Source organism: Heteronotia binoei, chromosome 13, assembly GCF_032191835.1.
Source record: "Heteronotia binoei isolate CCM8104 ecotype False Entrance Well chromosome 13, APGP_CSIRO_Hbin_v1, whole genome shotgun sequence".
Taxonomy (NCBI): Eukaryota; Metazoa; Chordata; class Lepidosauria; order Squamata; family Gekkonidae; genus Heteronotia; species Heteronotia binoei.
Window position 1 is genome coordinate 38,999,681 of NC_083235.1, and position 15,582 is coordinate 39,015,262.

Consider the following 15,582-nt stretch of genomic DNA (forward strand, 5'->3'; position numbering starts at 1 on the left):
TATAGGCAATTATGTGAGCAAGTCCAAAAACTGTGGGAGGGAAGGAGGGATCATCCATTAAAATAATAAAAGCTAATTCAAAAGAAGGAGATAATTTAGGAGAAAATGCCAACACGAGGGATTCATGCTCCCAAAATGATTCGAGCACAGACCAATATGTGTGTGAAAAACGAAGGGGGGGTGTCACAGTTAAATGCTTTATACTCTTCCAAAAATTATTTCAGTGTTGGATAAATAGTATTTTAGCTTTTAAAACTATGCAGATTGCCAAAGAAATATGTAGATTTCATCTTTTATTGATTTGCTATGTCTATATTGCTTATTTTTACTATAACGTCTAAGACACCTTTGTATGTATTTATTGATGTTTCTTTTATTGTCTTTTTGGCTTGCTCCTATTATTGTTTTTTATTTATTTTTAATGTTTTGCTTTGCAATTTTAAAATAAAATTTGAAATTGAAAAAAAATTTAGGATAGAGGCCACATTCTATTGAAATGGGTAGGAAATCCCACTTTGAGTAGTTCTGGTTGGACTTATAATTCTCCTAAAAATTCTCATTAAGTAACCACAATCAAGTAAGAATATTTCTAAATTTAATCATTAGTTTTCTGAGCACAATTTGGCTAATGTTGTCATCCATTCCTTTTTCTCTGCAAAGGAGAACAATGCCTGAATACCCTTGAAAATTCTGCACATTTGTGTTGGAATGGATCTGGAAGCTGTTTTGCAGGTGGAGATATCTGAGAGAAGCTACCTGACTATTATTATAACATAACTCAAAGGTTTGCACAATTCCTTCACAGGCAAAACAACATGAGCATATTATCTGCCTTCCACTCAGGGTTCTTTAGAACCACTTTAAGGCATGTAGACTTCCTTGCATTTCTTTTGTTGATTTCCTAAAATGTTGAACAAGGGCTGCTTCTCAAAGGAAAATGTGAAGCTCTAAATTCTCTGCAAAAGTACAGAATTAAGAATTATCAAACTAGATGACATAGGATCTGATTTAAAACAGGATAGTATAGAAAGAGGGAGTGCCATTTAATCTCAGTGGCATATTTGGGCTGGAGGAAGTTCAGCCTAAGGACCTCTCCTCCAGCCAACAGTGGCCTCTTCTTTTGTAGGAAGAGCCCCTTAAGTTGCAAGAAAGCTGCAAACTTTTGTCACCTTAAACTCATGTCCTGTTTTCTAGGTGACTAGCTTAGTGCTGGGTTCAAACATTCAGCCAGCAGAGATAAGGTCTAATTGGAGTCCTGGATTTCTGTACACATGAAATGCAGCTCACTGTTTGACCTGAATATTTGAGTTGGGAAGCTGCTGTATAGCGCAAAAAAGCATTCTCAATGAACAAATTTGTTCAAGAAAAACATGTCCTATGTCAAGCAGGCCTTAGAGGCTGCCTCAGTGTTTCTATTTCCACTAGAGAGTCAGTATTTTTTTCTGCACCATATGAAGGCTGTTTGTGTCTGCTGCTAACCTTTGTCCACTAGCATCTCCTACACTACCTTTCAGATGTGTTAATGCGTTTCAGACACTACTGAAATGATGTGGCTGACTCATGTCAAAAGTCTGAGAAACAGTACTAAGTGAATAAAAGGTAAGCCCAACAACTTGAGTAACAACAGACTGCATGCATGGATTCATTGGGGTGTGCATTAGCTTCTAGGAGTTTACACAGATCTCCAGAATTCTAGGGACACATTGGTAAAATGGTTATCTGTAATGAACGTCTGTTAAAACAAAAAGACAGGGGCCAAGGAAGGGGTTCCCATGCCACCCACCAGTACTTCCCCTTGGTGCCCACAGCTTTTAAAAAAGTGGGTGGGACCATTGTAAGGTAGGAGTTGTTATTGGCTGCCATTATTCAAATGAAAAGGCTTTTCACTGGAGGATGAGGAAGACTGGCAGACACTTGGGCTTTCCTTAGTCAGTGTGCATTTCCATTCTTCCTTTAGGCTTCCCTTCTTCCCTGGTGGTGTGAGGAGGGAAGTATTACATATGGAATTGTTGAATCTTGTCTTTGGAATAAAATGTTGAAACGTGTGTTTGTGATATGCCGGTTGCTGCATTTTTTTTAAAGCAATGCATAGAAGCAGCCGAGTCTGAGCACATACCTGCTTTGGTTGCCCTCACCATCTGAGGCTAGACGGGTGGAAACCTGAAAAAGGGTCTTCTTGGCTGTGGCAACAAAACTTTAGCACTCTTTCCCCAGAGAGATTCATCTGCCTCCCTCTATCAGTATCTTCCACCAGCAGGTGAAGGCTTCTTTGTTTCATTTGGCATACTCCCATAATAGTTACTGGCCTTCCTCCATGGTGCTGGTATTGTTTGTTCATGTTTTATTAATAATTTTAAATGTTGTTTTTAATTGTTCAAATGTAATGCTCACCAACCTGGGGCCCCTGATCAGGTGGAAGAGTACTGTGGAATCTAACAGTAGCACCCTCTGTTCACAGCCAGCTGTTGAAAGGGATAGTTTAGTCACTCAAAAGCTCATTAAAGATTCTTAATGGGGGCTAGGAGGGAGGGGAGATAGCTTTGCATGATTTCACAATACTACCTTTTCTTTGCAATCCTACCTCACTTTCAAATCAGAAGCTGAAATTTGCCATTCCGGTGGTTATGTAGACCTACTGAGAAAAGCAGCCCTGCTTCATCTTTACCTTGTAACACACAGAAAACTAAAGCAGACAATATGACGTTCCTTGTGTTGCAAGATCCCTGCCCTTGGAGACGGCATCCAATGCAGTGGAGTATGAGTGAGGAAACTTGCAATCCAGTGATGTCATGTCTATGGGTTGTTTTTTCATTACATGGGACCCCCAACTCACATAAAAGCCTCCATGTTGGGAATAATGATCTTGCCCCAGCAACCATGATTCACCAAGGATTAATTTGGGGAGCAACTGTGGCTCATTGATAGAACATCAGCTTTGCAGGGAGAAGGTCCCAAGTTCAATCCCTACCATCTCCAGTTAAAAGTGCCAGGTGCCTTAGACCCTGGAGAGCTCCTGCCAGCCTAAGTATGCAATACTGACCTTGCTGGACCAAGGGACTGACTCAGTACAAGGCAGCTTCATGGTTTTAGTTCAACAGAAGGGATAACTTTGCAGGCACAATGGAGCGAATGCATAGAAATGCTTGCTTTGTTTGAGAAAATAGTTCCCTCAAGAGCTCTGATTGAGTATTAAAGCATATGTAACAGCTGAAATCCCAGACAAAATGCGATCTACTGGAGAAGGAAATGGTAACCCACTCCAGTGTCCTTGCCAAGAAAACCCCATGGACAGTAACAAAAGGCTAAAAGATATGGTACTGAACAACAAAAAAAACATATTAGGGGGGCAGGGGGATTATGTTAAATTAAGTATGATTCCTTTCAATCCCTTTCTCAAAACACCAAAAATGTTCACCTGTTCCTTGTGAATGCAATCTTAGCAGAGCTGGGGACTTATCCAAGACATTAAAAGGAGTTTTATTTCAGGATGATGTGCTCTGTGGAACTGAGGATGCATGCATTCACTTTTAAAGGCTTTTTGTAGCTTGCAAAGTGCTTTATATTCTTGTCTGCCCTCACAACAATCCTGCGAGGTAGGTCAGTATTCCCAATGTACAAATCAGACAGTAATAACTTGCCAACAACCTCACTGTAGTCTGTGAGACAGGTGGGACTTATCTAGGGATCTCTGGTGCAAAGCCTCCCCCATTCAGTGGGACAGACTAGTTCTCTTCTCTACACATCTTTAATATTCCACTCATGTCCCATTTTCTGATCAAACCATTCTTCTTATATGTGAAAACTGTCCTAAGTGGTTTCTTGTGATCCTCATACACATTCAGTCAAACTGAAACTCACAAGGGTTTGCTCCTTTCTTGCTGGCTGTTTGATAGACAGCCCTGAATTCTTTAAATCGTGGGGCACAGCCCAGCCAAGCTTCGCCAAAGTGTTCGTTGCCAGTGAAAAGGAACTCCCCAGCCCCTTTCTTGACTTTACACTGCAGGAGAGTCTTGATGAGCCCTCGCCACTCACCGGTTGATTTATCTTCCTGAAAGATCTGGTTTTTCTGCCTGTAGACATGCAGCACATCAACTTCCACCTGAGACATGTGATTCTCCAAATCATGGCTGACATTTTGAATCGAGCCTCTTACCACTAGATAAGAACACAAGATGGAGAAAAGGATGATTAAAGGAGAGATGGTTCTTTCCTGTTATTGCTGCTTGCTGCCTCTTGGTGAGCTAAGAGACTGACAGCCTATCTAGCACAGTAAACAAAATCTCTATGACAGCAGTTCCCCAGGTTCTAAAGCTGTGGTATCTTCATAGAGCAAACACTGCAATTCTAGGCAGAGTTACACCCTTCTGAGCCCATAGATGTCAAAGGACTTAGGCATAACTCAGTTTAGGATTGAACCATCAGAGGAAATGGCTCACTCACTGCCTTACAATCATTGTAACACAGGAAGGTCTATGAACAGAGGTGGTAGTCTTGACAATGAGAGGCTTCAACATTTTCTGTCCCCAGAACTGGAGGCCAGCTCTAGCCGCTTGCTAGAGCTGGAGAGGACCCAAACTATTTCTAACTGAACAAAGTTTGAGTTCAGTGTCACCAGACTCAAACTTTGTTCAGCTGCTTCAGACCAACACAGCTACCCACCTGAATATTTCTGAGTTAAGGAGAAAACTCTGAGAAGCTCTGACCTACCATGTCACTTCTGCTGTAATATTTTTCATTAGGACCAACCAAAATAACACAAAGTGCAGGCTTATTTTCAGAGCTTTTTTTTTTTTTAGAAAAAGCTCAGCAGGAATCATTTGCATATTAGACCACAACTCCTGACATCACCATTGTTGCATGCAGGACTTTTATAGAAAAAGTCCAACAGGAACTTATTTGCATATTAAACCACACCCCCTAACAATCACCATTGTTGCACACATGGCTTTTTTGTAGGAAAAAACAACAGGAACTCATTTGCATATCAGGCCACATCCCTGATGCCAAGCCAGCCAAAAGTGCTTTCCTGTACATTCCTGCTTAAAAAGAAGCCCTGCTTATTTTTAAGATTATAGCCTGAAGGACTCCCCACCACTTGTGTGTGTGTTTTGGCATCTAGCCTGATTATAAGTTCTGGAGATTATGAGAACTGGAGAAGCCTGCAGGCCATGTTGCATTGTTTTGGTTGGCCTTAATAAAACGTATTATAATTATGTCGCTTTTGTTTTTAGATTTTCTTATGGATCAAAATGGCTTCCTACTTTTTAAAAAGTTCTTTTGATATTGCAGTCTTTTTCTTTTTTTAGCAGCACAGGAATTTTATTATTATTATTTAAAGTACATCATACAGGGCTAACAGTGATCTAATATGACAGATGCAATTATGAAATATCTTGCTATGAATACAGATGCAATTATGAAATATCTTGCTATGAATACGGATATATTAAAAAAAGGCAGACAGTATGCTGCACACAATGAAGTAAACATGAACAATCTATAACCAAACAAGAATACCAAGAACAGACCAAAAGAAAAGAAATATCTTAAGTAAAGCTTAACTGACCAAGAAGAGACAAGGAGATCAAGCAGGTGAAAATAATCAATGTACAGCTTTTGGCACTATTAAATCAAGTATAGTAAGATGGTGAGAATGCCATGATTGGATCTCCCCTCCCCCATTTTTTTTGGTGATAACAGCTACAGTGGTGGATGGTGGTGATAGGGAAGAATTTGACCAGAGCCACAGCACATGGATCCTAGGGGTTACTGCGTGTTAATCCTACTAGGTTGATTTGCTGATATAAATGGCACATACCTACCCTCCCAGGATGTTATTTGCTCCACAGAGTAAAATTAAAGATGTCTTTAAAATCCCTACAGCTGATAAGAACAAAATTGGTTCACACATGCAGTTTTGCCACTGAAGCATCAAATAATGGCTTGCCTCTGTGAATAAACCATTATATACACAACACCAGGGACCCAGACTTTCACAACATCTCACACAGTGCTTTCCGGTGGAGTCCATTCACACTTTTGTCTGCCAGTCATGAGGACAATGGAGAAATAATGTGCATTAACAGGGCTAATCCTCTGGAACTAGTAGATGCATGTATGAACCAGCCTGTTCTGTAGACTTCCAAGAACATTTAAAAGCCATTTTGTATGACTATTTTGGATATTTATTTCCAGCCCCTTTCTTGTCATTTTCCACTGACTGTGATCATCAGAGCATTCAATCAAAGCAGCCTAACACCAGTGTAGTATACCACCATGCTATGTGTGGTGATGTTCTCAATTGTGGCCTCAGACCCACATATCTTAAGGACTACCCCTCTCAGTATTGACCCACGTGACGGCTCTGCTCCTTTGCCCAACACCTATGGGATATTCCTTCTTGTAGAGCTGCCAAGTCTACCAGTTTTCCAGTGGCTGTTCCTATTCTATGGAGTAGTCTTCCTGAAGCTGTTAGGTCAGATTCCCCATTGCAGGCTGGATAACACTGCCCCCTGGCTTTCTGCACCAATTCATAATAGCTAGATTTTATTTGTTCTGTTATAATTGTAACTTGCCCTGATGCCCATTCTGGAGAAAGCCTGGTTTTCAAATGTTCTAGATCAGCAGTTCCCAACCTTTTGGGCACCAGGGACTGGTTTTATGGGAGACAATTTTTCCACGGATCAGGGATAGTGGTGGTTTCGAGATGATACAATTGTGCACTTTGTTTCTATTATTATTATATTGTAATATATAATGAAATAATTATACAATTCACGGCCCAGCTGCTAACAGGCCATGCATCGGTACTGGTCCACGGCCTGGGGGTTGGGGACCCTTGTTCTAGATAAACAAACTTATAGGACCACGGGAGCAACTTATAGACGACCACAAGCATCATGGGTCTATTAGCCTCTATCTGACAACTTCCCTTCCCTTATTCAGAAAATAAGCCTATGAATGAATAAACTGCCCCTGGTTCTCAGTGGGAAGTGAAACTGGAGGCCCTGCTGTTGCAAGGACAAGGTTCTCTTTGCAGCTAAAATGCTCCCCAATCAAATAACCAATTATAGAGTTTGTTTACAAAATACGGCATGATTTAAATCTTTCCCTTTGGGGATAATTACCTTACCTCACCCATGCCATGTATACAAAGAGCTTATTTAGGAAGATCTCAGGGACTTCCCCAGCTAATCCAATTTCCTGGAGACGCTAGCCTTTTAGTAGAACAGATGTCCTTTGCTCTGCCCCCCCCCCCTCTTTTCCTACCCCATGGGCTTTGTGTGAGCATCTTTTCCTCAGATGCAGTCAAGTCTATTGACAAGCTGTTATGGCTCTTGTTCTGCTTGCTCCAAGTTGCTCCTCTGCAGCTCATGGCCTCTCAGTAAGGACCTGTGACTTAAGAACCATAAAGGTCCAAGTCAATTTGCCTGTCATTTACACTTTCATTAGTACCTATTTTCTCTAATCCCCCCCCTTCCAAAAACCCCTCCTTGATGAAGGCAATTGGTGAACTCAGGACAGGGATGTCAAGCCATAAATAGACTCTGTTCAAAAGGCTATTTCTTCTGGTCTGTTGGTGCTTCAACTATAAATGCCCTCCATTGTGTGTCCTTCGCTGCCACATCTGCCGGTCGTAGTGTGCATCCTGCCGCCCCAGCAAGGAGGAGTGTGCCTTCCTGGAGACCCAAAAACTTTATGAAGTAAAAACAATGGGGCCAATTATCCTGGTAAGGAAACCAAGGAGGAAAAGGACCAACCCGCTTTAAATGAGCATAAGAAAATGGCCTGATGGATTGTCTGGGAGCACTGTTGAAACGAAGCAAGTGTGGACCTAATCAGTTCCTGGATAGATCATTCCTCTAAGTGTCCGGAAGTAGCTCAGAGCTTTCCCAAGAAACAACAGGGATACAACAGTAAAGTATAAAGTATAATATAAAGAATAAGAAAAGGTAGTTAGAGAATAAGGGAAACTACACACAAGTCTTCAGGTTGGATCTCACCAATCATTTCTGTGTAAGAAAGAAGATGGTGATTTTCCCTTTTATTACCCTTAAAATAACATGTGACATAAATGCACTTTTTCTACCAAATAAATGAGGTACAGTGTGCTTTTTAGCCCTTTGTACATGTGAGCAGCTGCTTCAAATACCCATGTTGCATATCATTAAGGTACACCTACAGTGCATGATACTGGATGAATATATACTTTCTCTAAGATGGCAACAGAATCTTTAGCTTGTGCAGGTGTCTAAACAAGACCTCATTCCTATACTTCGTTGCTAAAGACAAGATATGTTTGCAGACCAAAAAGGAGCCTATTACCATATGCTAAGGACATACCCCACTTTAACAATCCAACAAGAAGAACTGCAGTGCACCAAGTTTATCTCAAAATAACTTCTCCTGCAAAGATACTTACCAAAATCACTGCTGCAAATGGCCATGAGAAGTTCCATATTGTCGCAAGGGCGGCACATTGCTGAAAAATAGAAAGAGCCAATAGAAGACTAAAGGTTCTTTGCTAGTAGCCGTTTTAATGTCTGTGAAGGATATTAAAGGTTAGTAGCTTAGAAGCACAGCCAATGTTCTTACTGTTACCATGTTGTTAATTTGCACAGGACTATGCAGTCCTAGTTCATGAACCTTCACAAATGGACTGCAAAATATTTGAATCCTTTGATATTGTACACTAATATTTACTTCAGGTGAACAAAGAGAACCATTTATAAACTGTTCATTTTCCTCAGTAAGAAGGTTTGCCAAAAGTCCAACTGTAGAGGGCAACCCCTGGCCTTAGCTTCAATCCCCAGCCCTTGAGAAACTCAGGAGCAGGAGAAAAAAGTGGTTGGGACACTCTAGGTCCAGGAATTGCCCCATGCCTACATTGTTCTGTTTTAGAAGTTAGAGGAAATTCCTAGAGCATCACTCAGAAATGACATCACATCCTCTACAACCACCACCTTCAAGTGGTGGCAAGCAACTCTAACAGTGTGTCAGGTAACCACCTGGGTTGTATCTGCACATCACTGGATACTGCATTATCACAATAACTTGTAATAGGTTGACATCTCCACATGGGGAAATCCAGTTGCAAGTGATTGCTACAGGGTAATAGATAGTTCAATATCCAATTATGTGTTATGGCAGTCCTCCACAGCTGCCTGCCAAGTGGTCTGGAGAATATTTCAGCTGATTTCTTATCAAGTGAATATATGCGGTAAATGAACATATCCAGTGCATACTGCAATCTCTTTTGTCCTCAAGAGCAGACTTAGGTAGGAAAATATTTACAAAAACAACACACCCACATACAATTTTAGTAAGACTATAGTAACTTTAAGAGAAACAGACCCTATTGGCATAATTCTCTACAACCCTGAATCTCGTCAACCTGGGTCAAAGGTGGTCCACCTGTGGCAGGAATGCCACCCAAGTCACAACCAGGCAGTAGGACTCGATATATTGTCAGACAAACTTATGATATAGACTGGAGGCAACTGGGCCAAATCTTGCCCACTGAGAGGTCCACATGTGGGGAGCCAGAATGCTGATTACCTTCCACCCCTTTCACATTCTTCTCAAAATAGCCATTCACGAAAGGGCCATAAAGTCACACTTGTACACCTGCTTGATCTGCAACTCAGTAGATCAAAGCGCCCGAGGGTTTTTTTTGAAAATATGTTTTCTATTCGGTATTTGCTATCTTTACCAGTCTTGTATTTATTGCTTCATATTTTTGTAAGACAAAAACCCCCATATGAAAAGCAATACAACTTCTGCTGCTAAGACTGGCACTGGGAAGCAGGGTTGGCAAAACTGAGAGGAGGCAGGCATTTTCAGTGGTGGTGCTTACCCTTAAGGAATCCATTTCCTTTAATAGTTCACTTACCAGTTTTTTGTTTTGTTTTAGTGGTAAATGCCTTTCTGGTTTGGTGGGCTGTTTTTGATAACTGCTTGCATAACTTAACCTCCCCACCTTGTACTGTTTAAATGTATTTTTTGAAATGTTTTAAAATAATGTTTTTTTAAAAAAAAAATAGTTTTTTTTTCTGTGAGAACACAGCAGAACGGTTCTGGAACCTCTTTGTGGAAACAGAATTCTCAAAAAATGTTTAAAAGTTCATTGGGGTACCTGTGTGTTTCTCCTTCATTTCCCTCTTGAGATTCCGGCACCTCTTTTTTCAGAAAAAAAAAGCCCTGATCAGGTGTTCTAACGGACTCCTTGAGGGCCAGAAAAACAAGATGCAAATTGAAAAAATAAAATACATGCAGTCCTTTCTTGACTGAGCCTTACCTTCCACAAGAGCCATTTTCTGGAAGTCGGGGCCTGTGGTGCTCTGGTTGCTCAGCAACTCATACTGGAAACTGGCAGTCCTGCGGCTGATGTCCCTCTGTGGACTGGCCTGGAGGAAAAGGGCCACCCGCTGAGGTGTGTGGGTGCTGAAGCAAGACACCTGGTGCAGGTGGGGCTCCTCAGCCTCGCTCACCAGGAGATGAAGCTGCCCCTCCCGCTCCACGTAGATGTTGGCTCCTTGAAAGTGGCTGGAGGGCTTGATGCAGACAGCGGTGTGCCGGGCGCTGGACAAGTTGGGCTCCAAGATGACGCGGAGGGCTCGTGCGGGGTACATCCATTCGAGGGAGCCCTCGGTGCAGCGGAGGTGAACCTGTTCCACGGCACGTGAGTGGGGGGCCCAGCTCAAGCCACTGGAAAATAAGGGAATTAAAGCCAACCAAGAGTGATAGTGTATTTATCCACATATGCATATACCTTTGAATTGCAGACACAGAAAGACCTACTAATAATTGTACAATTATTATGATGATGTTACAATTATTCAGGGCTTTTTCCTCCAAACCAAAACAGATAATCCAGGCTTTCCTCCATCTCTTTAGAAAAGGAGGCATCACCTTTCTGTTTGCAGAGAGTGCAAATACAGAAACAGCTATTTTCATCATAGAATGCTCAACTTGGAACTTCCCAATACAGGGATGACTGTGGCAGCTGTTTAGTGGTAGTGCCTGCTCAGTGTTCTCAGAATTTCAAAAGTGCCCACAGGTTAGGGACCCTTGGCACTTTCCACACACGTTATTTGCCCAAAGTTTGATGCTGTTGGGAAGTGTTTTCTCTCTCTCCCCTATTTCCCCACAGCATTGTGGTGCATTCATGCACGTACCCCTTGGGGTTTCTCAATTCATACACTCCCTAGGATCTCTTAATCCCCAGCTTTCAGTAACACCCCCCCCCCAAAAAAAACTGTAGCCCCTTTTATTGCAAAGCTATAAGGGGAAGTGCATGTCTTTACAGATAAAGGGGCTATAGGCTTAAACGTTTTTTTTCAAAGAAGCTGGGAATTCAAACAGTCTGATGTACAGATTATTTTGTTGTTAATTTCTCCAATTTTTACCAAAGTTTTTTCTTGAGACTTTAAAAAGTTTTGAGAGATACAGCACAGCCAGAGATAGCTGCGTCGTGGGTTGGAAAATTCGGATTTCTTAAGACCTGCTCACATGGCAGTCATTTACCTGCCCTTATCCTCGTAGCAACCATTTCAGGTTTTGTTTTGTTTTAAATTACCAATTGAATTTCATTATATTGTTAGAATGATATAACAATCAGTGTCTTTAAATTCCCAGCTTTCAGTTTTTCAAAAAAGTCTGTAGCTTTTTTCACTGCAAAGATATAACAGGAAATACATCTTTATAACTAAAAAGGCTATAGGCTTAACTTGCTGGGAATTCATACAACCTGATGAACAAATTGTTATTTTGTTGTGATATAATTACCAACTAAAAAACTCCTGAAAAATACCATTGCCGCTCACGTGATTTTTGAATATCTAATATTTAAAGCCAGCATCAAATATGATAAAACATTTTATTTGTTAATTCCATGGAATGTATATGTTACGGATCTGAACTTTAATAAATTCATGCACTCAGCATCCAGTTTAAATATACATACTTATTTATGTAAGTAATTGTAAGAACTCAGTTCTGTTAAACTAAGAACTAACCATAAATTGTATTTAAGAATAACACATTTTAATTATTGCACAAATTTAAAAAAAATAATCCAAACAATGGGAGAGTTAATCTCACACTGAAATGTCATGAGTTGGATCTATTCATTCTTATTTGGGTGTATTAAATTAGGCTTACTTCCAGGAAAGAGATTTTAGAATTAGCCTGTAAAGTTGGCAAGCGTTTTCCTTTAAATTTGCCCATTCTCAGAACCCTAACTTTAAAACGTACAAAAATTCAGATTAGCTCCAGTTTCTCTAGGTTCCAGAACCTGTAAATTATAAATAAAAATGAGAAACAATAACATAAAATAATTAATTATAATATTGCCACAATATGGTCACTTTGAAAACCCTTTGAATTCTTGATAAGTGCTTTTAATTCTGTTCTAGTTAATGGAACCTAAACATGCACAACTTTGACTGGATTATGTTCAAATATTTATTATTTCACTAAATGACCAGTCCAGGTTGAATGGAGATTCTGATTTTGAAATTGTAGGCAATTAAGAATTATTCATCAACTGGGACTTGGACATCACACACTGATTAGAGAGACTGATAACCTTTGGGTAGTGATTTTTCCTAGCTCAAATGTTTGCCAGGATCACTCTGTCAATGAGAATCCATACAGCCGACCATTTAAATTTCTAATTTGGAGGCCAAGATAAACAGACACCCAAATCTATTCAAGCAGGAGCAGAGGGGGAGATTCCTGCGTGGCCCTACCTTTAGGGCTGTACTCACACTTCATTGGATATTGTGCTATCCTTAGCTGTAGCAATCATTGACGACTGAATTTTCCGCAAAGGACAAGGCGATCCAAAAGGTGAATGTTGGCCATAAAGCTCAATGTTCAATTATAAGGGGATGCAACTTAGCTCCCTGTCTCCCACTTCCCATCTTTGCGCCTTGCTATGAAAGCACCCACGCCCTGCCTGCTTACCTGCCCTTCCAGCTGCAGTAGTCGGCGGGGCATGGCTGCAGGAGCAGCCAGAACTGCAGGAGAGAGAGCACAGAGCGCCTGCTCCAAAGCTCCCGCCACAGGGACATAAGGCGGTTTTTGCAGCCTCTGCTAGAGCCAGCGCGAAGGGAAAGGCAGACTCCCTCCTGCGAGACAGGCTGGGCCCTTTGCTAAAAAGGGGTGTGTGAGAGAGCGGTGGAAAAAGGAGCCTGCTGTATGCAGCCGGGACTGAATGGCTGGCCCTCCTCCTTCGTCCCCCCTCCCGCAACGCATTTTAAGGAGCATAATCTGCGGTTGAGTTGACAGATGTCCTTTATTTCCCCCCCAAGCGCTCCTCCTTATTTCAGAGCATCACAGCAGACGAACATGATGGCTGTTCTTTGTTTCAGAATGCCCCCTCTCCAAATGCATATGGGAGATTATAAACAGGAGTCTTCTGGTACCTTGAAGACCAACAACGTTTTATTCCAGAACACATTTTGAGTCCAGTGGCACCTTTGAGACCAGCAAAAATTTTATTCAAGGAATGAGCTTTTGTGTGCAGGCATACTTCCTAAGAAGTATGCACACGAAAACTCACACCTCGAATAAATTTTTGTTGGTCTTAAAGGTGCCACTGGACTCAAAATTTGCTCTGCTTCAGACCAACATGGCTGCTCACCTGGATCTATTTTATTCCAGGATAAGCTTTGGGTGGCCTTGTGTTTTCTTCAGATACTGTGAGAGAATAAAAATTGGGCTCTAGTCCATTAAACTTTTGGCAATATTTTTTTCTTAGTCCTTAAAACACCACAACAGTGCCGTCCCACCTGCTGTTACCTACCCATTATCTGCAGCATTCAGAAGATAAAGCAGGCAGCGGTAATGGGGAAATAGTGAAAATACAGGGAATGAAAATGGTAATGTGATTAGGCAACAAGACCTCGTCCCACTGGGAGCATTTCCTCAGAGGCCATGGTAGCCACCTCTTTTCTGTCCCTCCCTCCCTCTTCTCCTCAGCCTCGCCCCCAGGACATACGGAAATTGAACATATGAACATATGAAGCTGCCTCATACTGAATCAGACCTTTGGTCCATCAAAGTCAGTATTGTCTTCTCAGACTGGCAGCGGCTCTCCAAGGTCTCAAGCAGAGGTTTTTCACACCTATTTGCCTGGACCCATTTTTGGAGATGCCAGGGATTGAACCTGGGACCTTCTGCTTACCAAGCAGATGCTCTACCACTGAGCCACCATCCCTCCCACTATTGGGACACTGGGGAAGCTGCAAGGCAGTGGCTGGTGCTAAGCAACCAAGCTTGGTTCTGTCAATAAAGGGGGAGGCCTCAGCTGAATATAATGCCATAGAGTACACCCTTCAAAGCAGTTATTTTCCTCAGGGAGAGAGAAATCGGTTTTCTGGATGCTTCACCTGGAGGTTGGCTACCCTAGACCTGGCTGCTTGCTACTGTTCAGCAGCAGCCCCCTTATCACAGGCAGTGTGGCAAAGGAGTTAGCGCTTCAGAGAAGGGTCTGCGAGACACAGGTTCTTGCTGTGGAAACTGACTGGGTAATATTGTATCAGTTACAGACTTTTAGCTTAACTTACTGCACAGGGTTGTTGTTCAGATCAAAAGGGGGAGAGGAGAATGATGTATGCTGCTTTGGTTCTCACTGTGGAGAAAGATCGTACTTTTCCTAGGTAGAGGCTGCTGAGAGAAGGGAAGAGATGGAAAGCAGAAGTCAGAAGGGCAGATAAAGGTAGGCTAATAGTTGACTAAGGAGATAGGGTTGCCAACTCCAGGTTGGGAAATTCCTGGAGATTTGAGGGGTGGAATCTGGTGAGGGTGGAGTTTGAGGAGCGATGGGACCTCAAGTAGCTACAATGCCATAGACTCCACCCTCCAAACCAGCCATTTCCTGCTGGGGATCCAGTTGCCAATCTCCAGGTGAGGGCTGGAGATCACTTGGAATTACAGCTGCTCTCTAGATGGCAGAGATCCACTCCCCTGGAGAAAAATGGCTGCTTTGCAGGGTGGGCTCTGTGTCATTATTTCCTGCTGAGGTTGCTTCCTTCCTGCTTTGGTCCCCATTGTGGAGAAAAACTTTCCTCTTCCTAGATAGAGGCTCAAGGGAGGGAGGAGGAAATGGAAAGCTGAAGTTAGATCATTTCCCCTACAGAAAATGACTGCCTTGAGGTGCATATGCTAGTCTATGGTATACCATGACACAACAGTGTCAGACCAAAAAAAACCAGATCATGCCACAAGCTCATGCTGATGCTAAATGCTACAAGGCTGAATATGACAGGAAAAGGTGGCAACAATGCATTGCAAACAAAAGGAATGCTGAGCTTCAGCATTTGTGTGACCATCATCATGCCCCCCCCACACACCCTCCATAATTATTCTTCTGATTGGCATGATTTAACTAGGCCTGGCTGCTTGCTGCTGTTCAGCAGTAGCCCCCCTATGACAGTGTGACTTAGCAGTTGCAGACTTCAGGATGGGAAGATTTGAGGGGTGGAGCCTGAAGAGGGTAGGGTTTGAGGAGGGGTGGGACCTCAGACATTTAGAATGCCATAGACTCCACTCTACAAATCAGCCATTTCCTACCGG

At 42.1% G+C, this 15,582-nt stretch overlaps 1 protein-coding gene across 1 annotated transcript; it reads right to left on the reverse strand.

The window, feature by feature from the left end:
- Positions 1 to 3,535: 3,535 nt before the first annotated feature.
- LOC132581336 (meteorin-like protein) lies at positions 3,536 to 13,204 on the reverse strand. The gene is made up of 4 exons (XM_060252543.1): positions 12,970 to 13,204; positions 10,298 to 10,707; positions 8,423 to 8,482; positions 3,536 to 4,155 (listed from the first exon to the last, which is right to left on the reverse strand). The coding sequence occupies exons 1-4, from the start codon at positions 13,074 to 13,076 to the stop codon at positions 3,839 to 3,841; spliced, it is 894 nt and encodes a 297-aa protein (XP_060108526.1). The 5' UTR covers positions 13,077 to 13,204; the 3' UTR covers positions 3,536 to 3,838.
- Between the last annotated feature and the right edge of the window lie 2,378 nt (positions 13,205 to 15,582).